This window comes from Gavia stellata, chromosome 20, assembly GCF_030936135.1.
Source record: "Gavia stellata isolate bGavSte3 chromosome 20, bGavSte3.hap2, whole genome shotgun sequence".
Taxonomy (NCBI): domain Eukaryota; kingdom Metazoa; phylum Chordata; class Aves; order Gaviiformes; family Gaviidae; genus Gavia; species Gavia stellata.
The window spans coordinates 9,080,402-9,106,177 of NC_082613.1; the positions used below are offsets into that span (position 1 = coordinate 9,080,402).

Sequence of the window (25,776 nt, forward strand, 5' to 3'; positions counted from 1 at the left end):
ACCCAGGAGCTATTTCTGAATTCATTGAATTTGAAGAGACTAGAGCCTAGCAACACGTGCTAGCAGCACTACTTGTAGATTGTAAAACTGATTGAAGTGGTTTGTATTAGCACTGTTACATGCAGAACTTCTCAGTTTTCTTTATTTCTGAAACTAAACAGTGTTGTTGGTGGGAATCATGGAATAGTAAGTTGTTAGTGACTGTCTTAAAGCATTACCTAGTAAAAGTTGGTAGGAGAATGAAAATAAAAAGGCTAGTGTGTAAACAGACTAGTAATACTTTAAGGATTATGCATGATAGTGCATATAGAAGGGTTGGTTTTGATCAGAGACACTCAGTTGTAGTCACAACCCATGTCCTTTGTACTTTGAGAAAATTTCTTAGCAAGCTTTTTGTAGGATAGCAGTTGCCCTTGATCTCACGATAAAAGGGGAGAATTTTTGTCTAATTCAGATATTTAATGGCTGCAAACTTCTGTTAACTCTGCATTCTAGGCTTCTGCTTGGAAGTGTTAAAACATGCTTCCAAGCTTCAAACAAAAGAAAAAAAAAGTCCATTTTTAGTTGATGTAGGTAGTGTTTGGCCTTACAGTGGATTAATGTGTTGATCACACCTTTTATTATTCAAACAAAGTAACATTTCTGAATTGGCTCATGGAAATATTAATGATCGAAAATGCAGCTTCTATGTTCTGGGGTGATACTCTATATGCAATAGGCATTGGACCACTAAAGCCTAGGGAACAAGATAACAACTCTCACACTTTCTTGCTATTTAGGAAGCTTCCTCCCCTTTTCTTTGAGAAAAGCCTACCTTTTTATTGCTGGCTCCACCCCCTTCTCATTTCCAAAATAACTGTACGTTGTCGGGGACTTTCATGTTTCTGCCATTTTGCACTTTCTTGAAGTGCAGAGGACTTGTTGATGATGGTTCTGTAGCTCAGCAAGTGCTTACCGCAACAATGGTAGCCTGCAGACCGAGAACTCCTGTATACACAGAATAAGACTAGTTATTAGCATTTGGAAGAAATCTTAGTGGTAATGGCTAAATCTGGGAATCCACATATCGTAAAATTTTAGACTTTATTCTAGCTGGATAGCCCCAGTCATTAACAGACAGTTTAATTGGAATTAGCAATCTCTGTGTGAGGAACTGAAAGGGAGGGCTGTCTTGAGGGCTGAAAATACCCAGCTACACTTCGAGGCGTTAAGCCTTCTCCTGTACATTTTCCCATGATTTATATCTCAGAAGGGCTCTAACCAAGCTTTCGGTCCCATCGTAATAAAAGAAGGATGTATGCTAAACAGCTTGTCAGCCATTTAAAGCTATAAATACAGTAAATGGAGGAAACGGTTTTAATTTCTTATCCTATCTACAGTTGAATGCAAGAAGCATCTTTCTCACTGAAGAGATACTATTAAATCTATTACAAGACTGACACAAACCTTGAAGCTCAACTTACGAATTTTCAAATCAATTAGGATATGTATGCACAAAAGAGAAATTGAGTTTTTAAGTACTTCAGCATAGGGGGGTAAATTTCATGTAAATACAAACACTTTTTTTAAAAAAAGTTATTTCCAGATGCAGCTGATTACTCCTGCAATAGTTCTTACATCAGTTTGTTGTTTTTTTAAGTGCTCTCTTAAGTTTGTTAGTATCTAGTTTTATGGCTAGCCTCATTTAAGAACAAATCAGACAGAAAATGTGTTAGTTTCTTAGGTAATGGTACAGCTCTGATACTGAGTTATATGGGTAAAATGAGACAGAAAATTACTAATAATTAAAAGTGCAACATTCTATCGGACAAACCACATTTGACTTAAACCTTTTCTCTTACTTTCTTTTTCAATAGAAACTATGTTCCAACTTCCTGTCAACAACCTTGGCAGTTTAAGAAAGGCCCGGAAAACTGTGAAAAAAATACTTAGTGACATTGGTTTGGAATACTGTAAAGAACATATAGAAGTAAGTATGATACCTCCCAAGTGTTGTAGTTAGAGTTAAAATGCTCCAAAGCTAGTGAGACTGTGAGGTCTTTGGTGTATGACATTATTATTTTTTTTAGACCTGTTTCACGAAATGTTAAGTTTTTACTGTGAATACTGAAGGAATCCCGTGTATCCTGTTCCCACACCATACTTCTCTGTTCTCATCAGCTTCTGAGAATGATTGTGGGATTCCATTTGAGCCGTGTTGTTGAGGTGTTGCTACCTCTGCATTGCTTTTTAAGTTCTACACAAACTAGGGCTTAATTAATAACTTGAGATAAAAAGTGTTTACAGGTACATTTTAGAAAGTTTAGTGGAGACAAGAGACACTTCAGGCTATATGTGACTGACTTGATATATATTGAAGGTGGGTTGTCTTTTGCTTATGCTGGATTCTTTAAAATATCACTTGCTAACTGAACGTTCAGGAATGAAGCAAAGAACTAGGTGCGGTATAGGATGTTCTTGAGGGATGGAAGATGGTTCTGAGGTTTTCATGAAGTGTTTGTCAGTGCTAACAGTAGGTCATGAAGTTAAAGAATCACTTCTGTACCTGTGTTAGTTCCTAGAAGGGAAGGGTATTTGTGCTACTCTTCTGGACAAACTTCATAACTATTATCTCCAAAGTGCAGCTTTCTCTCCTGAACACTAACTTCTGTACTGTCAATTCACACCCTTTAACTCTTTAGAGTACTCAGCAAATTATGACCTGTTTGCTTTGGCTTTTCTGCTAGTGTCTCTTTAAAGAGCATTTAAGTGAGATGCATAAGAGAAAAATGCCAGTCCTTCCTGCTTGGAAAATTTGTGGAGCAAGTATAATTTTTAAGGGTAAAATTCTGAACTGGGACAATGTTACTTTTAGTATTCACTTCAGTGGAAATACTATTTTTGAGTCCTTATGTGCTGCTGACTTACGTGCCAAAGATGAAATGCCAAAGTACTTCATAAGATTATTTTTTTAAGAGGAATTGGGCTTCTTGAACACCATACATGTAGTCAAACTCTTAGTTAAAGTTTTATCTGATTTCTGTGTGAAATTAAAGTAATAAAAAAAACCCAAAAAGCAATTAAACAAACAACACGTCCACCCCCTAAAGAACCCAACCAAACAAACATCACAGTTATGGTAAAGCATCTATATGGTCTTAAATGTTTAGCACTAGCTCTGGAATACTTCTCTCCATGACTGCTTTTGAAAATGGGGCAGATATGTAATTACAGTCTAGGATTAATTAGGAGGATGAGTACTGAAAATAGTTCTTCAGGCGTTTTATGATACTGAGACTATTCACAACTCTTCTCCTCCAAAGAGGTGTGTCTTAAATACCCACACTTCCTTGAATTAATAATACCTCCTATTTGCCAGCAGCACTTGAGAGGACTGCATGGATGCTTACAAGAGTTGCTTAGCGGAGCAGCTGGTCTTTGGTTTTGATTCTCTGTACTCTCTTCCCATCTTCCCCTTCTCCAGGATTTTAAGCAGTTTGAACCTAATGACTTTTATTTGAAAAACACTACATGGGAAGATGTAGGATTGTGGGACCCATCGCTTACAAAAAATCAGGTTGGTAGTAGTTTATGTTGACACATCTGATTCTGAAGATGGTTCATACTAAAGGGTGTTTCATAAATATGCCAAGAGCTTTTCGTGCAGTTTTACCCATTGATCTTCGTTTGTCGTTAGTTTAAGGGACAGTAAAAAGCTGCACTTTTTTTTTAAGTAATAATCGTGGTCTTTGTCTTAGTAGTATGGATAGCCAAATACTGGAGAACTGATTCGTCAAGAAATCTTACTCACCCTTTGGCAATTGCATATTAAGAGCCCATCTTCAAGCTTAGCACAATTTCACCATCATTCTGGTCAAAAGATCAACAATTTCATACAGTTTGTGACAAGTTTTTTACCTTTCCTTAAATGTTTCATTATCTGTTTTCATAATTTCAGAAATTTAAATGAACACATCTAACTGCTGCTCTCTCCACTGTTGTTGTAGCTGTTAGCTGTCTGCCACATTTGAAGATTCTTACAATTTATGTCCCAAGATTTGGTTTAGGCATATACAGTTCTACACAGCAGAATGAAGTGACACTTGAAGTCTTACTTTTTAGATGTTTCTGAGCCAGTAATAAAGGAAAATTGAATTGAGCTAGAAGTGGAGGGACGAAATAATACTTGATTCTGATTAAACACATTTAAGGCAAGTCGTGTGCACTGCAGTAGCCTCTACTGATGGTACAATATAGAGCAATACCAGCACTGACAGAACAGCAAGAAGGTGAGAAATCTCTCTACAAAACAAGCCCTCTTTTAGCATCTGAAAGATCAGGTATTGCTCTTACAGGAAATGGGAACCTGTATTATGATGGCTTCCTAGTGTAGTGTTAATCTAAAGATGTCCCTTTATTACTGTGTTCCATAAAATACACTGGTGGTGTCCTTTTTTCTAGTTAATTCCAGAATAAAAATTGTAATATAAAAGGAGACAGCTTTTGTTTAGTTTGTTTTATCTTGTCTCCAGCCCACCAGATGTCTGAGGCTTCAGAAGGTGGACAGAAGCATATATTCCTACTTACTTATGCAGAGGGAGAGTACAACTCTCCAGCTACTTCAAATGATCTATGTGTAGCTTGATGCACAAGACTTGTTTTGACACTCATGATGACTGTTTAACTATTTGAATTTCACGTCTTACCTCATCTGAAATGCCAGGTTGCTCATGGCTATCTCTAAGGGCAGTGTAACTTTAGTTTCTGTTACAACAGTTGACAAGAACTGCATCAGCAATAACAAAGATAAAGTGTGCAGGGAAACTGCAAGGGTGGAGTTTTCAAACACCTTTTTTTTCTGTGATTCAAGATTGTTTTAAAAATCAGGTTTTATGTTTTGATCAGAAGGAAAAGGCTTGGTGGCTTTAAGGGCTTGTGTAGCCTTAGTGTATGACTTGGTAAGCTTAAATCCATTTGTTCACCAAAAATAAGTTTTGAAGAGCATCTTTTATATAAAAGTTTGTAATGGATTAAGACACTGAAATAGCTAAAGTTATATGTTGGTCTCGTATCTCTAAATGTTTGGCAGATTTTGATGGAAAGTAACTCATCTTCTGGATACAGTCTCATTCTACTCAAACAGTCATGCTTGCCTTTTCTCCCTGGAAATTAGCTTAAGGTGAACTTTTTCATGCAGCTCAGCTGTAGGGAATGAGGCTTTTTTTTGACTGGTGGAGAAAGATGCTTATGATTTAGCCTTGCATGCTGAATTCATGGTTAAACTCTTGAGGGACCTCTAAACTGGCACTCGCCACATCACGTGTATGTTCAGATGATAAACTTTTTAGAACCTGATCTGCAGGCCAAAAATTGGAGAGAAGTTGTTAAAGGTTTGAGACTGTTGCAGCGGGTCTTGAGACTATTATTTAGAAACATTATCATTTAGAGAAGACAATGGATGTTGTTTTTCTAAAAACTGCTTTTCAGTATTTAGTTTCTGCTTTGTTCTTTGTTTTAAGGACTATCGGACAAAGCCCTTTTGCTGCAGTGCATGTCCATTTTCCTCGAAGTTCTTTTCAGCGTACAAAAGCCACTTCCGGAATGTTCATAGTGAAGACTTTGAAAATAGGATTCTCCTTAATTGTCCTTACTGTACTTTCAATGCGGACAAAAAGACTTTGGAAACGCACATTAAAATATTTCATGCTCCAAATGCCAGTACACCGAGTGGAGGCATCAGCACTTTTAAAGATAAAAACAAACATGATAGCCTTAAACCTAAGCAGGCTGACAGTGTAGAACAAGCTGTTTATTACTGTAAGAAGTGCACTTACCGAGATCCTCTGTATGAAATAGTTAGAAAGCACATTTACAGGGAACATTTTCAGCATGTTGCTGCTCCTTACGTAGCGAAGGGAGGTGAAAAGTCACTCAATGGTGCAGTTCCGTTAAGTTCCAGTACCCGAGAGGAGGGTAGTATTCACTGCAAAAGATGCCTTTTTATGCCGAAATCATATGAAGCTTTAGTACAGCATGTTATCGAAGACCACGAACGTATAGGATATCAGGTAACAGCAATGATAGGTCACACTAATGTAGTGGTTCCAAGATCTAAACCTTTGATGCTGATAGCTCCAAAACCACAGGATAAAAAGCCCATGGGACTCCCTCAGAGGATGGGTCCCCTTTCCCCTGGAAGTGTTCGATCTCTTTCATCACAACAGATGATGAACAGACTCACCATACCAAAGCCTACGTTAAATTCTGCAGGAGTGAATATGATGTCAAATGTTCACCTACAACAAAACAATTACGGAGTCAAATCAGTACCACCAAGTTACGTTGGTCAGCCAGGGGGAAGGCTAAACTTAAGCGGTAATGCACCAGTTTCTATTCCACAACAATCGCAAACAATGAAACAGTTTTCAGCGAGTGGAAATGGAAGGCCTTATACTCTTGGAGGGGAACAGAGATCACAGGCCTCGGCGAGATACTCTCTTCAGTCTGCCAATTCATCTTCTCTTTCATCAGCTCAGTTGAAACAGACGTCATTATCTCAGTCGCAGGCGGCTTCAAGAGTATTAGGTCAGTCTGGCTCGAAGTCTCCTGTAGCTGCTACAGGTCCTTCTGCTGTCAATACATCATCCACACAGAAGTGGAAAATCTGTACAATCTGTAATGAGCTGTTTCCTGAAAATGTGTATAGTGTCCACTTTGAAAAGGAGCACAAGGCTGAAAAGGTGCCTGCAGTAGCTAACTATATAATGAAAATACACAATTTCACTAGCAAGTGTCTATACTGTAATCGCTATTTACCCACTGATACATTGCTTAATCATATGTTAATACATGGTCTGTCTTGTCCGTATTGCCGTTCAACCTTCAATGATGTTGAAAAGATGGCTGCTCATATGCGAATGGTTCATGTTGATGAAGAAATGGGACCTAAAACTGATTCCACTCTAACCTTTGATTTGACATTGCAGCAGGGTAGTCACACGAACATACATCTTCTTGTAACCACCTACAACTTGAGAGATGCTCCTGCTGAATCTGTAGCTTACCATGCTCAGAATACTCCCCCAGTTCCTCCAAAACCACAGCCGAAAATCCAGGAGAAGTCTGATGTACCTGTAAAAAGTTCTCCGCAAGCAGCAGTTCCCTACAAAAAAGATGTGGGGAAAACTCTCTGTCCTCTGTGCTTTTCAATCCTAAAAGGACCCATCTCTGATGCCCTTGCACATCATCTACGGGAGAGGCACCAAGTGATTCAGACAGTTCATCCGGTTGAGAAAAAGCTAACCTACAAATGCATTCATTGCCTTGGTGTATATACTAGTAACATGACTGCCTCAACTATAACGCTGCACCTTGTTCACTGCAGAGGTGTTGGGAAGACTCAGAATGGCCAGGACAAAGGTACTTCGTCATCTCGGCTAAGTCAGTCTCCAGCTGTGGCACCTGTAAAACGTACTTATGAACACATGGAATTCTCCCTAATGAAGAAAAGGAAAATGGATGATGATGACTCCCCCTCTGCCTTTGAGGAGAAGCCTGAGGAACCTGTAGTTCTAGCATTGGACCCCAAGGGTCATGAAGATGATTCCTATGAAGCCAGGAAAACATTTCTTACAAAATATTTTAATAAGCAACCATATCCCACTAGGAGAGAGATTGAAAAGCTGGCTGCCAGTTTGTGGCTATGGAAATCTGATATTGCGTCTCATTTTAGTAACAAAAGGAAGAAATGTGTTAGAGATTGTGAAAAATACAAACCTGGTGTGCTGCTTGGTTTCAATATGAAAGAGTTAAACAAGGTTAAACATGAAATGGATTTTGATGCTGAATGGCTGTTTGAAAACCACGATGAAAAGAATTCCAGAGTCAATGTTAGTAAGACTGTTGATAAAAAAATAAACTTAGAAAAAGACAATGAAAGTTCCTCAGACAGCTATGAAAATATAGAAGAGGAATACAATGAAAGCGGTAGTCCATTTGGTCAGCGTATTCCTGACATTGGTGGGAAAACCTCTTCTGATAGCCTAGTGGAGAACCCAGAGGACAGCATATCCAAGGAAATCATTGAAGAAAATACATTACAGTCTCCAGAGAAGTCTGATCAAAAACAAGAGGAAAGCTCTAAATATGAAGAGATTATTTCTGCTGAAGAACCAGCAAAACTGGTAGGTGATGTTTCAGATAGCGAAGGTGATCAGGATGATCAAGATGATGCTGTTGAATGGAAAGATGGAGCCTCGCAGTCTGAAAGCGGGCCCGGCTCTCAGCAGGTTTCTGATTTTGAAGATAATACATCGGAAGTAAAACCAGAAGTGTGGACAGATGAATCCTCCCAAAGTGAAGATGCTGGTAGCAGTAAACCGACTGTTGAGACAAAAGGGGGTGGATCTGAAAGTGATGAAGAACAGTCAAAGTGGAAGAATCGTTCCTATGGAAAAGTAGAAGAGTTTTGGCCTAAGGACCAGTCGCAATGGAAAAATGCATCAGAGATTGAGGAGAGCCTGGCAAATCAGCAGATGGAATGGCAGAATAGCACAATTGACAGTGAGGATGGAGATCAGTTTGACAGTGTGACTGATGGAGTAGCAGAACCAATGCATAGCAGCTTAACTGGTGTGGAGCTGAGTAGCCAGCAAGCATAAGCTGCTCGATTCAGAAGTGTCAGTAATGTGATCCGGTCTACAGCTGTCTAAACACTTTCATTTCAGTATGACTGCTAAGCTTAAATTCTAACTGGTACTGCCTTTCGAGTGCTAGGTCATGGCGTGTGGTGGTTGTGGCCACTGTTATTCCAGTGGTTATTTAAGGATGCTGTTGGCTAATCTTGCTTGAGAATACCTGCTGGGATGAGCACATAACTTAATGTGAAAACGGCTAAGCTGGTGGCTCCGGAATGCACACAGAGAAAAGCAGAGGTTTATTTTATCTGCATTTTCAACATTTATTTCACTCTTGTACATGTTCAGTTGTATGTCTTTTTAAACATTACCCTTTTTCACATGGTAGTGTAGGGCCAACCATACAAGCTACCAGTTCAACATGTATAGTAGACTACGGGGAAATTGATTTTTTCATGTATCATTCTGAATAGTTGAAATGTATATTTGTACAGTCTTTTAGACCTATTCAAGTGACGCTTATGAAATTGTTCTTGTGTACCCATCATAGATTTGTTTCTCTTTTTTAGTGTTGCCCTGCTGTGTAATAAATGCTGTATCTAGTTTACCTAGCAAAAGCTTGAAACTGCTATAGTATGAATTTTGACAAACTTAGTTTTTGCACATAACCTTGTACAATCTCAAAACAGAGGCCAGCAACATAAAAAAATATATCTGGACTCTATTGTATTATAGAATTTTCTTGTTCTGAATATCCTTGACATTACAACTGATGACAAACGTATTTCAGAGCCATTTTCTGAAATCTTTTAAGCTAAAAAAGAAAAATCACATGCAAGAAACAAGTTTGCAGCTACTAATTTTGACACCTTTTAGATCTGTATAAAAGTGTATTGTGTTGAAGCAGCACACTGAAACAAAAGTGCTGTGTTTTGAATATTTAGTTTTATCTTTAGTTAACACCAACAAGGTGTTGTATTCATTTATACCATCTAATATATGACACACTGTTGTAGTATGTATAATTTTGTGATCTTTATTTCCCTTTGTATTCTTCATTTAAGCATCTAAATAAATTGCTGTATTGTGCTTAATGTAAATATTTGCTTTATTACATGCAAGTGTTACATTTCTGTTTGGTAAATCCCACCTTGCTACATTTTTTGGTTTCTTCCCCAAAGTGCTCCACAGCTCTGCTGGGGCATGGCTGTGTAGTACTTTCTTCCTCCATAGATGGATCTCCTTCAAGGATATTGAAAATCCTACTTAACTAACTTTGGATGAATTTGTCTTTACTATTTAGCATTCTAGAACACTAATTTATAAATAAGATTGTAGTGATTTGCTTGTTCTGCATCCTGGAGAAACAAGGTCTACAACTTACTTGCTTTTTTTGTCCCTTTGTACTTATGAATGGAGATCACTTTCACATATTAAAAAGTTATCTAGAACTATGTCTCTCTCTGAAGCACTACATAAATGATAAATAGGTAAATGATAGCAAAGGTATTTGAATACTTACTTACCATTTAAACATGAAAGAGCATGCCTTGCTCACTACAGACTTGTTTTGGCTTTGAAGAAAAAGTAATTTGAATACTAAAAAAAAAAATTAAAATCTATGATTGGTTTGGTCAAACAAGTCCTGCATTTTGGCAAGTGTGCAGTACAACAGACAGCTGCATAACTAAAACCTCAGCCAGATAATAATTTACTGAAGGGAATCCAATTGTGTTGAGAAAAAAAACTATTCTTAATTAGAGTGATGTGTTTGATTTAGGTATCATCTAATAAATATCAGAGTACTACTTTTTGATACTTGAGAAGAACTAAATGGACCTGTGAAATTTTCATTAATCTGGTAAAGGAGGAAATAGTTCTGTGCTCTTCAACATTTCAAACAGCAAAACCATTTCACAGAGATCTTGAGAAAACATTTAGACATCTATACCTACCCAAGACTGCTATAGAAACTACTTTCCACTAGTATAACAAACAAGCTGCTATATAAGCCAAAGCGGAGAATATGTGCATGCTGTCATCTTCTGGTAACTAACTTGTGCTGCTGACGCTCTTTAGAATGAGCATTTCTGGGCTTCATTGAACTAATTACGTGTGTGACGTGATGGCTGAAAACAGTTACCTTTAGATGAAGATGGTTTAGATTTGTCTTGTTCTTCATTTCCCCCTTCACAGAAGGGATATGTACTTTGATTCTGCTTTTTTACTGAGAGGAGTGGAAGTTGGATTGGCTCCCAATTATGCACTCAAGTGGTATAAGATGTTTTAAGAACAATACAGGAAAAATACTTTTGACGTTTACATCAGCGAAAGACCTGCCTGTGTTTCTCTGCCTTAAAAGAAAACTTGAGCCTCAACTCAATTTGTTAGCAGGCTTTCCGAACTATTTCATTGAAAATAACTTTTCAGTACATCAGCTGTGAGTTTGTTAACTACAAATTACAGACACCAATGGGTTGGTAATCTTTTTTACAAAACTTGGGAAGGTTATTCCCTGCTAAGAAGACTTGGTTATGTTCCTTTCTCTGTCTGTAGGCTGCTGTATTTCACAGGAGGCTGCTGTCTGAAAACTTACAACATTTCAGAATTTGTTTTGTGTCACTTCACCTAGGTTTTAAGGGATTTTTCAAATGCATTTTTTAAAAACTTTTTTTAAAAAAAACCCAACTGTTTAATGGTAGTACAACCTTTATATATGTTAAGCAATGAAATAAAAAATTGGGTATCATCTTACGAATCTGCATCATATTTGTCTCAGTATCTGGCTAGGTTAATTTAATATTAGTGAACTCTATAGTTAAATTTCCAAATTCTGAGCTCCTGTCTGTAGTCAGTGAATAGCAAGACTATGAAATGTGAACTCTAGAAATGCTTCATTTTTTTTCATATTTCAAACAAGTTACTCTTCAAATGTGGATTTTAGCGTAGGTAAGAATTCCCTTCTAGATTTGAGGCTAACCACACATTTTTGAGGAAGTCAAAAAGCAGAAGAGGTAAATGGCCCAATAAAACAAGGAGCCTCAAACCCAGTTTGTGTAATCTGAATTTACCACACCATTATAGTTGTCGGAGATGGAAGTTATCAAATTTTAACATACATTACTGAAGTGCTATAGCAGAACTCTAGAAACACGCTAGCTGCACTTACAGAGTATCCAGCTCAAGCTGACAAATGCTTCTGCTGTCTTCAGTGGGAGACCTTGAAATCACTAGTGTGTCCAGGCTTTGGCCAGCACAGCAGAGCAGAAAGACCATTAAGACTCTTCTCTAAAGAATTTGTTTCAGACAGTTTACCTGAATTGGAGCAAAGCAAAGTGTGTTTTCTATCTTGAATACGCTATCTGAAATCTAAAGGTTGTAACAGCTGGGAATTAAGTAGGAGGTTATTAGCATACACATTGTTTCTGGACACAAGACAGCTTTGTACAACAAAGACTCGTTCAGGGCTGGTGAGACCTGTATTTTGACTTTTGACCAATACCTGAGAGTGGCAAGGACAGTCCAAGACTGTTAAGGGTAGTTGCATTTTATATGACACTTTATTTCTATGGGTGTTCATATGGGCTTGTAATACCTGTTACTTTGAAGCATCATTCATTGCCCTGACCTGCAGCTGAGAGGTAGTGGTTCAAGTACGCTTCTCCTCCTAGTCACTCCTCTTCTTCCATCCCCTCCCCCTCTCTGCTTGAAGCTTAGTTACAGCCAACATGCTTTCCTCCAAACTAAAGGTTATTTCCCAGCAGGGACAGACAGACAACTTTTGCTAAACTACTTTTCTATCTGGTGCATCAGACACTAAAGTCACACTTGATCTCAGCATTTTCCTTTGGGTACTACGACTTAACCCTTTATCTACACTAGGACTTCTACTCAATCAAAACATTTTACATGATGTTGCAGAAATACTTGCATTGAAGTTTTATTTCACAAGCGCTTAATCTTACTGAAAGTTCAAGTGACATTTAATGCTGCCATCCTCTGTTCAGCAGTAACATTTCTGTAGCAAGAACTTGCCAATTAATATTTGACCCTTTGACATGTATTTTCAAGACAGAAACCTGAATATTCACCCAGTATTTTTATAAGAAAATTCTACTGTTCTTACCACCAAGAAATGAGCAGGTTTCAAATATCCACTAATACAGTTTGGTGAACAGTTCATCATTTTGTTGTACATATATTTCATACACTGCTATGGTATTAAAACAAGTTTATTTCAATTTTTATCAGAACCAAAAGATTTCAGGAGTATGTATGTTGTGTGTACTGTCTCTTCATTTCTGTTGATAAAGAAGCTGATATTTGGATAAACAGGTTGGTATAACTGAGAGTATTTTGTTCTTTTCGTAACTAATTTGTAGTTGCCTCTGTAATACCAGCTCATTTGTAATAATCCGTTACAGTAACCTGCATTGCAGGGGCAGAGACATTGACTAGGTCTGCCTTCCATTGCTTTATATTTTAATTCAACATTATCTTTCATCATCAGTCCCACTAATAAATATGAAAAGGTTGAGTTCATTTATTTCTGCATCAGAAAAGCATTTGTCTCCATGGTTACTCAAAGCCATGGAGCTTTACTTTCACCATAAGCTTCTTTTTTTCCCCCTTTACAGAATTTGCAATGGGTCCTCCATCTTGAGTTTTTCCACAGGTATTTTTTAAATGAACATTTATTTCTATTTCTCTATGTTGTACTGTATGAAAAGCCAATCATCTGAAAAGTATATAACCTTCTCTTCCTAATGTTTCTCATTCAGAGAATTGAGGGGGTTTTGTTTCCCTGGACGTATTTTGCAGTCAAAAAAAAAAGCTACAGGTGCAGAGATGAGCTGTGCTACTTCTGGTCCTGGCTAAATAGCATGGGCATTACAAAATTGCACGTCCAAAGGTCCATAACAGAAAGTTTATTTATACCATTCAAGTGATATTACACAACAGCTTTAAAAACCCTATTTCTAGTTTGAAAGAGAGTGCTGGAAGCTTCAGCCATGTGCAGTTTATTGAATTTTAAAAGTTTTGACACTGACTTCATGATCTCTTGTAAAATCTGAACATTTGTGCATTTGTGAAGCTGGCAGTATTAGCACATTACTTGCCCGTTTTAACATGCTTTACTAGAGCACTCTTCAACATTCTGATCATTTCAAGTTTAAAAATGTGAAGTTTTTGTACATTTTCTTCATTGATTTAGGAAGCTTATCAAGTTAAGTGCAAACTACTGTAATGAAATCTTACAATAAATGTTCCAGCCTCCATATAGCTACAATATGATCAGAAATTTTTGGCTTCGCTTAGATATGCTAGCCAAAGATCTGAAATGCAACAGTTGCTTCTTCCTATTGTCATAAAGTATAAACTGTAAACTCGGGCAGCCTTTCCTAAAAACCTTTTGATAGTCAAAAATTAATTACTTTGATACTTAGTACCTACATAGTTCATAGGAAAAAAGTCTTCAGTTCGGTAGAGTTTTGGCAGGTCATAGGAGCGTGCTGCTGATGGAGGATGTCTCTGAAACAAGAACAGGACAGAAAGCAATCTTACTGTTAAAGAACAGGAACTAATACTTTAAGGAGTTGACCATGTAAAAGAGACATGGGGGTGGGGAGAGGAATCAGCATCTCAGAACTGAAGTTACTTTCCAATACAAGATAATTGGCTCTGTAAACAATGCTGAAAATGTGAAGTTGTTTACTTTCACACCTGATTCTACAGACTGTGCAATCATCTTAGCTGGATTAATATTGAACAGATAAAAATAGAGTAGAACACAGGGGAAATTAATTTTAAAGCACAGAGAAATGCAAATGAATTAGTAACACTGCAAAAAAACTGACTACAGAAGAAATGCAGAAAGGGATTTGGTTTTGCTTCTAGGGTTTTTAAGAATTCAAATAATTGATTAATCCTGAATTGAGGAGATAGATAAAATAGTATTTCTGTACTGCAACAATTCAAACCTCTAGCTAAAATCAGTCTCAAAGGAAAATGAAGAGCCTGTCCCTCCCATAAAGCCAATGGTCTTCAGGCTCTAAACGTATTTCCAGAGAATACTTCGTTATTTAGACATAATCCTCACATTTATTTGTATTTAATTCTCATTCATGTTTTTCAAGCTGTGCATCTGGTTACAAACATTTCTTGACAGTATCCACTGCCAATTCTTTGGAATAGATACCAGCTCTCCATATACATCTAGGCACAATGTAAGAAGTAAATATTCATTTATACTATGACCTAGGTACTGGCTACCGAAGCTGCATTGCTGTGCTGCCACTGTCAGAACAGGCAGGATGAATGGGGGTTCTGCTGGCAAACTCTTGATTTGCAGGTCTCAGAGATCAATACCGTGATCTCAGAGAAGGGCACTTGCTACCTATTAGGATATACAAACTTTGCTGTGGGGGAGAAACATACTTCTAGTGATAACCATCAACGGATGCATGTGGGTTTGAAGTTTTTATGTGCAGACCCAAACAAAAGGAGATAGGCTCCTTTTAATGGGCAGAATACCAGAATTTTTAATGTAAAAAGTAATAGTATGTTTTTTCATCTACGATTGAAAATAAACAGTCACAACCCCTGAGTAAGACAAAATGAAGAATCTGAACTGATCATGTGAGATCTACTAGTGACGAGGTTCACCTCTGCAAAACAGAAAGGAGAAAAAACCCTAACTGAAGAAGCTGTAAAAATAGCCAGCTATAACAATTCACACCGGAATACTACCATTTTCTGTATTTTCCATAAAATGAAAGTAGAGAGAGAGAAAAGTTTAAAATCACTCCAATTTTCCAAGTAAAATAACCTGTCCTTCATTTCTAGGGCAATATTGCCAGTGGTCATACCAGGAGAAAACAAGGCAGGAATAGTGTTACCAATGACAGTAATTAAACTTAACAGGCTGAGAGACAATCTGTTTGCAGAAAGCCCTGATCATAGCAATCAAACTTAACCAAGGATATGAGCTGCTTAAGAGTAGACTCAGGATTTCCCGTAGCTCATGAAACCACTGTCCCACTCTGATTTGTAACCGGTTATTTTAGAACTGCTTATTCTTAGCACTTACTATCCCAAATTCCTGCAAATAGATGATGCCATGATTGTGATGAGAATTTACTTTTTTTTTTTTTTTTTGAGATCTCTGCAATAATAATCTGATGCTTTGATGAAGCACTTACACAGTACTACAGGTATTATGATTCATAGATAAACTTAGTCCCTTCTAACCTGCAGGTACTATATATTTTCTATATACCCTCTTGACACAGGTAATTCTTTTGGGTGACTTCCTGTAACTGTGCTATAAATACTTACAAAAGTGACTCCTCCTGTTTTATATCTACCCACACCAAACTTTCATCAAGAAATACTCTTGTTACCAGCTTATGTTAAAGGAACCACTTCAACCTTCATTATCTTAAAGTATAGCTACTGAATCAATAGGAAATGAGAGGCAAAGATACCAATCCATATGACCTGACAGTATTTTACGAGGAAGGGCTCCGAGAAAAGCTTTCTTTCATGATGGTAAAAATGCCACACAGGGTTAAAAGACAAGGGCATGAGGAATCTCTGTGCTGTGCGCATCACACAGACTGAAGATGAAATAATTCCTTTGTGGTCAGGCTGCTGTGAAACTTAAAGGAAAAGTGATACGGTTTCCTGCTACAGAAGGCAGGGGGTAGAAGACGGAGAAAATGTCTTGAAACTCCAAAGCCTACTGAAGTCATCAAAAGAGAAAGGTTTAAGTAGTAGCAAATAGCTTTTCACCTCTAGATCACTTGATTCATGTATGTCACAATTGAATAAAGGCCAGATTATGGCCCTTAGAAAGTAGGTGCTCTCATTAGGATGGCATCCATACCATAACATACAAGCACTAGGAACACTGATTACAGCAGTAGCTTGCTGAAGGCCAAGTGCCCATAAGACTAAACTGTGTTTACATCTAATCCGGGCTATAAAGGTTTTGGGCAAGGTTCTGTCATTTCACTGGCATCTGTAGGCACCTGTGGCACCTATTCAGTGCAAATAGATAAAATCTTTATTTCTCCTCTTAAACTTGTCTCGTAAGTCAGGCTTGAGACAGCGAAGCAGAGTGTAGCAAGCTTACATACTACCTGAAAAACACAAGCTGAAAACAGATTTCTGTTGGGATGCCCTATACCCCTGTATTCTTTGTCCCAAACTTGGAAACTATTTATTAACCTAAAGATCCAACGAGTGAATAAACTGAGGAAATAAAGATTAAAGGAATCATAGAGGAATTTAGCATTGGAAAGAAAAGTTTAACAGGTTTAGATGAAGCTACATCAAATAGAAATGAAAGGATTAAAACATTTGAGAGAGCTTTTGAAAAATAAAGTACACACAACAATTCTGCACTTGCAGGCAAATAAAAGAAATGGCATGTAGAATCATGCCTGAAAGATTAAAACTTCTGGTGGCAGCTTTAAAGATTCAGTCAGTTGCATTTTAACAGGCAGCCAAGTTATGCAGGGAGACAAGTTGTGTGACATAATATCTAAGGCACTAAAAGCACCCCTCGAGAAATACAGTTTGAAGCCCCAAAAAGCCAGGTCCCCAGCTGATAAAGCTAAATACAGGAAAGCAGTAAGAAAATGACCCATTTAAGAGCATAGTGGTTGCTCTTGACAACTGCAACCCAGCATCAGAACAGCAAAGCTGGGTCAAAAGGTGATCACTTACAGGTTGTATCACATCCAGGAAACTGCTTAATTCACAGAAAGTTAGATTCTACCTTCTATTGAAGAAAAATAAATGCTGGGCTGAATGTATCAATTTGCTCAGTTTTATTTTCACAGCCAGACTTAAGTCAGCTTGCACAAGGTTACATTTAAGGCAAGTACTTCAAAAATTGCTGATGTGGACACAGAAAATTGTTTCCCTTCTATCCAAGTATCTACAAGATGGTCCAGAAATCCACTTTGGTACTGCTTTTATAATGCAAATGTAGGGCATCCACCCCTCAGGGACCACGAGCCCAGCCCCGCTAGACAATTCATTCCTATATCCCCGGCTATTCTCCTCCCCAACAGGCTCCCAAGCAGATCAGGAACAGGTAGCACTTCAACCTGCTTACATGTATAATGACTACACTCTGGGATGCAGCTAGGCAAGTGCAGTAGGTATGGTCTCTTAGGGGTGCAGGGGCACTGGTACAGCCACCCAGTGCCCCAGCAGAATGCTTTGGCATCATTATAAGGATTTCTGACCCTATTCCAACCGGTGTGTTTATCCAGGCTATTTGCAGTATGCCTGACCACTACAGCTAAAACATTGAGCTGTTTTCACAGACAGAGAAAATAGTAGATTACCTGAGAAAAGGAGGAGGGATATTATGTTGCAGAGAAAAAAGAAGTTAACCTTCTACATGCTGCGTCTCTGGAAACTTAGCTGCTAACTTGAACCTTCATTCTTACTCTGACAGCAATCATTCCAGATCCACCAAAAAAAAAAAAAAGCACCTCCTTTAAGGCTACCAAATTTAAAGCCTTGGTAGTTCAACTTAGATGTATGTACAATAACTGTACTGGAGTAGTTATCCCTCTGAACTGAGCTTCTGATCAATTCTGCTGCTTCAAAGCAAGAAAGGAGCAATAATAAAATATTTTGTCTACGCTGCTGGACTGTGCTGCTGACTTTGCCTTAAGTACTATTCATGTTTGCAGAGCTCCTGAATCCATTTCTTTTACATCTGCTGCCTACCACCTGAAGCAGCACTAATATACCTTTCCCTTGACACCAATAAACATATTTGCTCCTGTTAGTTTACAGTGAAAGATGGCAAAGCTTTCTGGAGTAGATCAGCACCGCTGCCAATATCCAAAGAAAACGAAGCAGCTCAAGGAGCACTTCTCTACAGAAACCCACAACAGCAATTTGAACTCTGCTATGAAAGATAAAAGGGGATTCTTGGCTATCTAGAAATAATTATTTTTCAGTTTTGGTCATTCTCGCTGGTATTAAAATCAATACCCAGACTGTAGAAATCAAAACAGGGCAAAAACTGAAACCTGTTTCTTTGGCAGCTCCAAAACCAAGCGAACATTCTCACTTTTTTCCAGCAAAGTTTCAAAAATGACGATTTGGATTCCTCTTGATCTTCATTTTTATTTTCATTTCTACTAAAATAGATTTAAAATTCAACACTAAAAACTTACTTCTTAAAAACCTATCAACTTTGACTTTTCCAACCAGCATTCTTTTGACTGCTGCGAGCCCATCCAGCACAGTGCTAGCTGACTCCTGTGAGACACTTTTGGGAAAAGTATGAATTAAAGAACCAAAACGTTCTTCACACAGAAGAGCTGAGCACAAATACTCACCCACATGTTCTCTGTTAAACACTTGCAATGTACCAAGAAAGTAATTTAATAAGGATGTTTTTAAAAGAGAACAAGGGGTCTGATGTCCACTACCGCTACATCAGAGAGACCTCTTCTGCTTAGGCTGGCTTCCGTGGTAATTCTTATCTCCCATTTGTGGGGCTACCAATCCCACTGTGCCAAGACAAATGAAACTCAGCTCTTCTACAGCATGCGCTGAGTAAACGTGCCACTGACAATGTAACATAGCATGTTGTCTACACAAATGGGAAGAAACAAGCAGCGTAAAACCAGTGTTAAGGCTTATCCTTAGCTAACTAATATAACGTCTCAGAAGCTTCTTAAAGTTTTTCAAAGTTGTTTAACCAGCATCAAAGAATCACCTTTTAATTAACAACTTTGAAATAGAGTGAAGATTGAAGACTAATCCTAACAATAGCCTTACAAACTAGGCAAACACTATTGCACCTTGGGAAACCAAGGCAGAAAGGTTGTATCATGTGTCTCAACAGACAGCAAGTCATGGCAGAGCCCAGATTTAAATCAGGACTGACAGAGGAATTCTAGCAGAGCCTGCAGCACTGGTTTAAAACTTCACTGCCTACAGCTGTCCTCCCCATTCCTCCCCCAGAGGTTATTTTTCTCTCAATCAGCAGAAGGAAGTGTGTCACCACATGACAGCCATCCTAGTTCAGTCTGGCACACTACCTTAAATCACTGATGAAGGTAGGCTTGTACTAAGGTGCCAAAACTATTAATTGCAAAAGCCAGAGCATGGGTGTAAGTGCTCCTCTTCAGGACAGTAGTAGCTTCTGTCTTAAGGCAAACATAGTAATGTTAAACCACTCCAATTTTCAGAACACAAGCTTCAGAGCCCAATTTTTGCTTATCTCCCACAGTATATATATTTTACCCAGTATGACTTTTGCAAGAGTTGGATTCCATTCTCTATTTCACATACACGGCATCTTTACTATCTCAGCAAGGTAAAGAAATCTATCATTCTTTAAGCCCAAATGTGACTTGATGAGCACAAGCTGCAGAACTTTCTTCCTGAGAAAATGCAAAAGTCTTTTCTGATTCTGGTACCTGCGCCTGCCATGAGCTGGGGTCAGCCGAGCTGGACATCTGACCTTACTTCACAGTACTCACAAAAATTTCCAGTTACAACCTCTGCAAATTCACTCTTTACAGAATTCTGTTTGAAGACCACCTTACCTTCTCCTTTTCCTTCAAGTCTGTGGCATTACTGTGAAGGCTTTCCAGATGATTATTGACTCTTGCATCAATTTTCTTATTTCTGATTGACCGACAGATGGGGTGTGGGGGGGAAGTTCTGCCTATGGTGGTCTGTTACTAGTATCCTAATTAGAGGACAATATAAACTTTGAGGCATGCTGTTTCCAAACATAAGCAATCACATCACTTTCTAGTATTATTTATGGTCTCAAAAGCACAATAAATAGTTCACAGACTGGGCGTGTTTCATTCTTAAACAGCTGCTGAAGTAAATAATACACAACAGAAACAGGAAATTTACCAATTAGAATCAAGTTCATTCCCTCACCTGCTTGCTTTGTAACTCAGAAGGCACACACCTTATCCTTCTTAGCATGATCAAATTATCATCTCAATCATAAATCATGAGCTTTTTCTTCCTGTTGTTCTAAACATTCTGTGTAAGCACTTCAGAGCAAGGCCAATTCTATGCAAGCTCCAGAAAGCACCACACATATCCTTCTGGCTGAAATTAGTCATTAACAACAACCTTTCCCTTATGACTAGAATCTCTTCAAGAGAAGGATTAATCAGGCTTCCTTTTGTGAAGTACAGTACCATGAAAACATGTAAAAACAGTCAAACAGTTATTTTTATTCCATAAATAGTAATGAGATAAAGTCAAGAGAATTTAGAAAAAGCACAGGAGAAAAAAACACGTCCCCTTTTTTTCCCCCCCTCGATCTCTTCAGCAAAGATCTATTCAACAGCTGCAATAATGATCACTGCACAAATCAATAATCCTGCTGAAGCCATGGGAAAGTACAGTTTATTAGCTGTTCAGTAAGTAGACAGAAACACAAGGATGCAGCAGCTCTTCTCCTGCCAAGAGTGTGGGGATGCAGAAGAGATGTGACAGCTTTGAAGAATCTCACTGCAAAATGTGTTCTAAGTGTATAGTCTAAGATTTTGTGCTTAGGCATGTTATTCTCTTCAGTGATGGATCTAGTTTCCCACCAATATAATCATTTTCCCAATATACAGTTGCCAGAAGGAGCATGTCCTTTAAAAAGGAAAGTCTGGATTTGTTTCGTTGTTGCCATTTGTGATTGGTCTGATACTCTGTGTCTGTGAGGGTTCCTAAGGCAGGCTGCCCTGGCTTCAGCACTCTCAGCCTCTCAATTTATTTCTGAACAAGAAGCAGTAATATATTTGGGGCTGCTCCTCATGTGTTAATCTTCAGGAAAGCCAAAAGGGAGTAGGACTGAAAGAAAGAATGAGACAAACTAAGATAAATAATAATAATCCTAGTATTTCTACCTGCAGGAGCATAAAGGGCAGAAACTGGCCATTTGACCTTCACAATATCCTTCTAACGCAAGTATTCTTATTTTACTAGTAAGACAACTCTATGCATTCTTTGCTGTGGTTTTTACTGCAAGGTCTGCTCCCAGAATTCACAGGTCCCTGTCTAGTGGCACAACCAAAGGAAGTGCATAAGACAGGGGCAGATCCAAATAGGGACTATTACAGTGAACTGGAAAAAAAAAAAAAACAAAACAGAAAAAAAAACCAACAATACCCATGGGACCAGATGGATGCATTTGAGGATGCTAAAGTTGCTGGTTCACATCATTGTGAGGCTGCTGTCAGTCATCTTAAAGGTCAGGGCAATCAGAGGAGGTTCTTGATGACTGGAAAAAAGCCAAATGTCATGCTTATCTTCAAGAAGGCCAAGGAGGAAGATATGGGGATCTACAGGATATTCAGCCTAACCTCAGTCCCAAAGAAAATATGGAGCAAATCCTTTTGGAATCCATTTCCAGCACTTCAAAGAAAAGGAGGTGACTGAAAAGAGTCAGCATAGATCTAATAAGGGCAAACAATGGCTAGCCAGCCAAATTAACAGCTGGCTAGAAAGCAGCTTTGCAGAAAAAGTACTCGTGGTCCTCGGAGACAAGAAGCTGAACCTGAATCAGCAGAGTTCTCTGGCAGTGATCAAAGCTAACAGCATACTGGTATCAGTACCAGCACAACCAAAAGACTGCGGGATGTGATCACTTCCCTCTATTTTGGCATGAGACTGAATCTGGAGTACTGTGTCTGGTTTTGGGCTCCCCAGATCATGAAGGATTTACTGGACTGACATACTTGGAACAAGTCCAGCAGAGGATAATCAAGGTGCTCAGGGGCCGGAGCACATACATTATGATGAGAAGTTGAGACAGACCGTTTCTTCAGCCTGAAGAAGAGAAGTGCAACTTAGTTGATGTCTTCAACTATCTAATGAGTGAAGACAGACCTACTTACAGAGAAAATAGAGCTGGACTCTACTCAGACCTGTACAGCGAAAAACTTCTGGCAATGGATATAATTGCGGAAAGAGGAATACCAATCAGACATAACGAAAAAATCTACACAATGACATGGTCAAAGACTGGAACAGGTGCCCAGAGAGGCTGTAAAATCTCCCTTCTTGGAGATGTTCAAAACTTGCCTGGACAATACCCTGGCAGCCTAATCTAATTTCGGTTGACCCTGCTTTCAGTAGGGAGTTGGACTTGATGATCTCCAAAAGTTCTAACTTCTATTATTCAGTGATTCTAACTGAGGCACAGAGGCAATAAATTACTTGAACTCTACCTGCGGTCTTAATCACGTTAACCCTAAGCTTTGAACTCAGCATTTCTGGGCTATTTATTCCATTCTCTAACTGCTGGGGAGTCCCCACGTGGTATTAGGGTTAGGCAGGTTTTCTGCCTTCTTGCACAAGTTAAATTATAAATTTAAAAAATGTAGTGCTGCATTCACATTATCCACTGGCACTCCATGCAAAATGTGTGAAGTCCAAGTCTGCTGCTATGTCTGTTACTCATATCCAACACTCAGAATGAATTTATTCATTACTCACTAATGTATCACTTGCTGACAGTCTCAGTCCAGTTCCCAGGGGACTGAGAGTTATATCCACAAACCTTCAAATCAGGTGTTCGATAGCTTTTTCCACAAAGGTGCTGAAGTGAATGGCTAGGGAGTCTCAACTAGACATCTTATCCTGGCTTTCAGTCGTTCTGAAACGAGTTAAGGCATAAACAGCAGACTCCAAGGCTGTCAGTCCTAGACTTCTGAGCACTTTTTTCTTTTTCTTTATTAATGCAGTGTCTGAGTCAAGCACACACAATACCAGAATAGTAATAGCCTGAAATTCTATGTCCCTTTGCAAATCAATTCATACCAACACATTTTCTCATCTAAGACATTTAAACATTTGGAGCCTCTTGCACATGGAACAGCAGCTGAGGTCCCCAAGGAACAACTCAAACTGCTTTCACTTTCTGGGATTATACCACAGACAAAAGTAAACAAAAATAATACCATCCATCTGAAGCATGAGGCAGCATTAGACTCCTTCAGGAAGGAGTCTGTAATGATAATGGGAATCAGACAAGGCTAATAAAAAAATAGATTGACCAAATAGACATGACAAAGCACAAGGAGTTCACACTCCTTTCCTTAACTTTGTAAATGTTTCACTCTAAGTCAATAGTAGTAGCCAAGTCGAGGACAGAGCCTGCTTCCCAAGCTTGCTGTTTCAATATTACCATAATACAAAATTACCTTCCAATTCCTTGTCTGAGACTATGAACAAACAATCAGGCAGTATGGATGTGAGACACAACTGAGCTCAAGCTCATACTATGGATGTAGTCTGAGTGACTCTAAACAAGAGCCTTTGCAGTTTCTGTACTTCGGTTATATTATCAGTAAAATGGGGGCAACGAAGAAGTGTGACACTTCATACATAAGCTCACTGATTTTATTCCACTATGTCCAGCAGCACTGAAGGAATGGACGAGGCTGTCAGAATATCCCATTTCAATTTATGGCTGCTGTATCCCCCTCACCCATTGTGCACCTCACTAAAGAACTTAATCTGCTTGGAAACTTCTTAAGCACACTGGAAGGCTGCTATTATGTCCCGGTAAGTCTTCTCTTCTTCAAGCTGAACAAACTCAGCTGTCTCAGCCTCTCTTCATTGATCATGTTGTCCTGTCCAAGCATCTTGATGACACTCCCCTGAGCTCAAACAAGTTTATCGACATCTTTCTTGTACTGCAGCTGCTAAAACTAGATGTGGTATTCCACATAAAGTCTAAGGAATGCCCAGTTAAAAAGAATAATCACTTCCCTCAATCTGCTGGTCATGTTTCTGTTGATACCGTCCAATCATCTGTTGGCCTTCATTGACAGCACACTGCTAACTCATGCTTAGCTTATTGTCTAAAAAGATCCCTGGGTCTTTTTCAGTAGAGCTGCTCTCCAGTCAATCCCCAGCTTGTACTATAGCAGGGTGTTAGTCCATTCCAGGTACAGGATTTAGTGCTTGCCCTTGTTGAATTTAGTAAGATTCACAAGAGCACATCCCTCTGGCCTGCTGATGTCCTCAGACAGGCAGCCCTGTTCTGGAGCGCACCCCTTAGTTCACTGCGGTCCACAAACTTGAGGAGAGTGCATTCTGTCTCCTCCTCCAGGTCACTGTTAAAGATATTAGGCAAATGTCTGACAAACTACACCTGTAACTGGCCTCCAGGTCGAGTACAAACCATTAACAAGTATTCTTCGAGTCTAACGATCTAATCAGTTTTTTCACCCACCTAGTAGTCCACCCATCTAGATCATAACATCCCAATTTGGATACAAAGATACTGTGGGTGTCTGTATCAAAAGACTTCTTAAAGACAAAACACAGGATATCAACTGCTCTCCCCTTATCCACAGTTAACATCATAGTCATATCATTCCTGATAACTTCAGTCAGAACAAACTCAACATTCCTAATAGAGAAACAGTGCTAGAAAAACTATTCATAAAGGAAAAGTATTAAAACAGACAGGTCCTAGTCCTACTATATTTCCATGTAAGGCAATGGGAACTGAAAGCACACAGCACCTTGGACAATCCAGCAGGTATTAGAAATGTGGCAAAACCAGAAGCGTTAGATTTAGCCTGGCAAAATATACAATATTCTAATGCTCATTGGGAAGGCATTCAGACAGAGAGACTGACCCACCCACAAGTCATAGGAGATGGAAAATTACGCTCAGTTTCCAAGAGTAATACAGCAGGAAACCAAGATCAATGAGGTTTGGCTTATATGTCAACCTCTAATCAGCAGCTGTGATGCTGTTCTACAGTAGTACAAGAAGAAATCTGTCCACAAATACAAGAATAGCCAGCATGCCTACACTGTCAAATCAAAGCTTAGTAACTTCTCTCCAGCTGAGACCAACAGCTGATGCTTAGAGTATAAAACCAGGGCAAGTATGCAGAGTTCCTGCCTTGAATACTCTCCTAACCTACAGGAATTTGCAGCATAGGGGTTCCTAGAAATAGAAAGGTAACTTTGCTAAATTACTTTGTCTGATTGAATTTAACATACATAAATGTTCTTTCAGTTACAACTGCAACAGTGAGTTCCAAACTTCACAGAATCACAGAATGATATGGGTTGGAAGGGACCTCTAGAGATCATTTAGTCCAATCCCCCTGCCAGAGCAGGTTCACCTAGA

The 25,776-nt window shown here is 38.8% G+C and overlaps 2 protein-coding genes across 5 annotated transcripts in view; one reads left to right on the forward strand and one right to left on the reverse strand.

Annotated features, from left to right (window-relative positions):
- ADNP (activity dependent neuroprotector homeobox) overlaps nucleotides 1-10,058 on the forward strand; it is a 28,048-nt gene extending 17,990 nt beyond the window's left edge. For all 4 annotated transcript variants that reach the window (XM_059827230.1, XM_059827231.1, XM_009807758.2 and 1 more), the window contains 3 exons: nucleotides 1,857-1,969; nucleotides 3,464-3,556; nucleotides 5,499-10,058. In XM_059827230.1, coding sequence (XP_059683213.1) covers nucleotides 1,857-1,969; nucleotides 3,464-3,556; nucleotides 5,499-8,639 — 3,347 coding nt within the window. In that variant the 3' untranslated portion in view covers nucleotides 8,640-10,058. The remainder of the gene's footprint in view (nucleotides 1-1,856; nucleotides 1,970-3,463; nucleotides 3,557-5,498) is intronic.
- A 3,560-nt stretch (nucleotides 10,059-13,618) lies between these two features.
- BCAS4 (breast carcinoma amplified sequence 4) overlaps nucleotides 13,619-25,776 on the reverse strand; it is a 42,693-nt gene continuing 30,535 nt past the window's right edge. Inside the window, exon 5 of the mRNA XM_059827416.1 lies at nucleotides 13,619-14,147. Within this exon, the coding sequence (XP_059683399.1) occupies nucleotides 14,043-14,147 (105 nt within the window). The 3' untranslated portion in view covers nucleotides 13,619-14,042. The remainder of the gene's footprint in view (nucleotides 14,148-25,776) is intronic.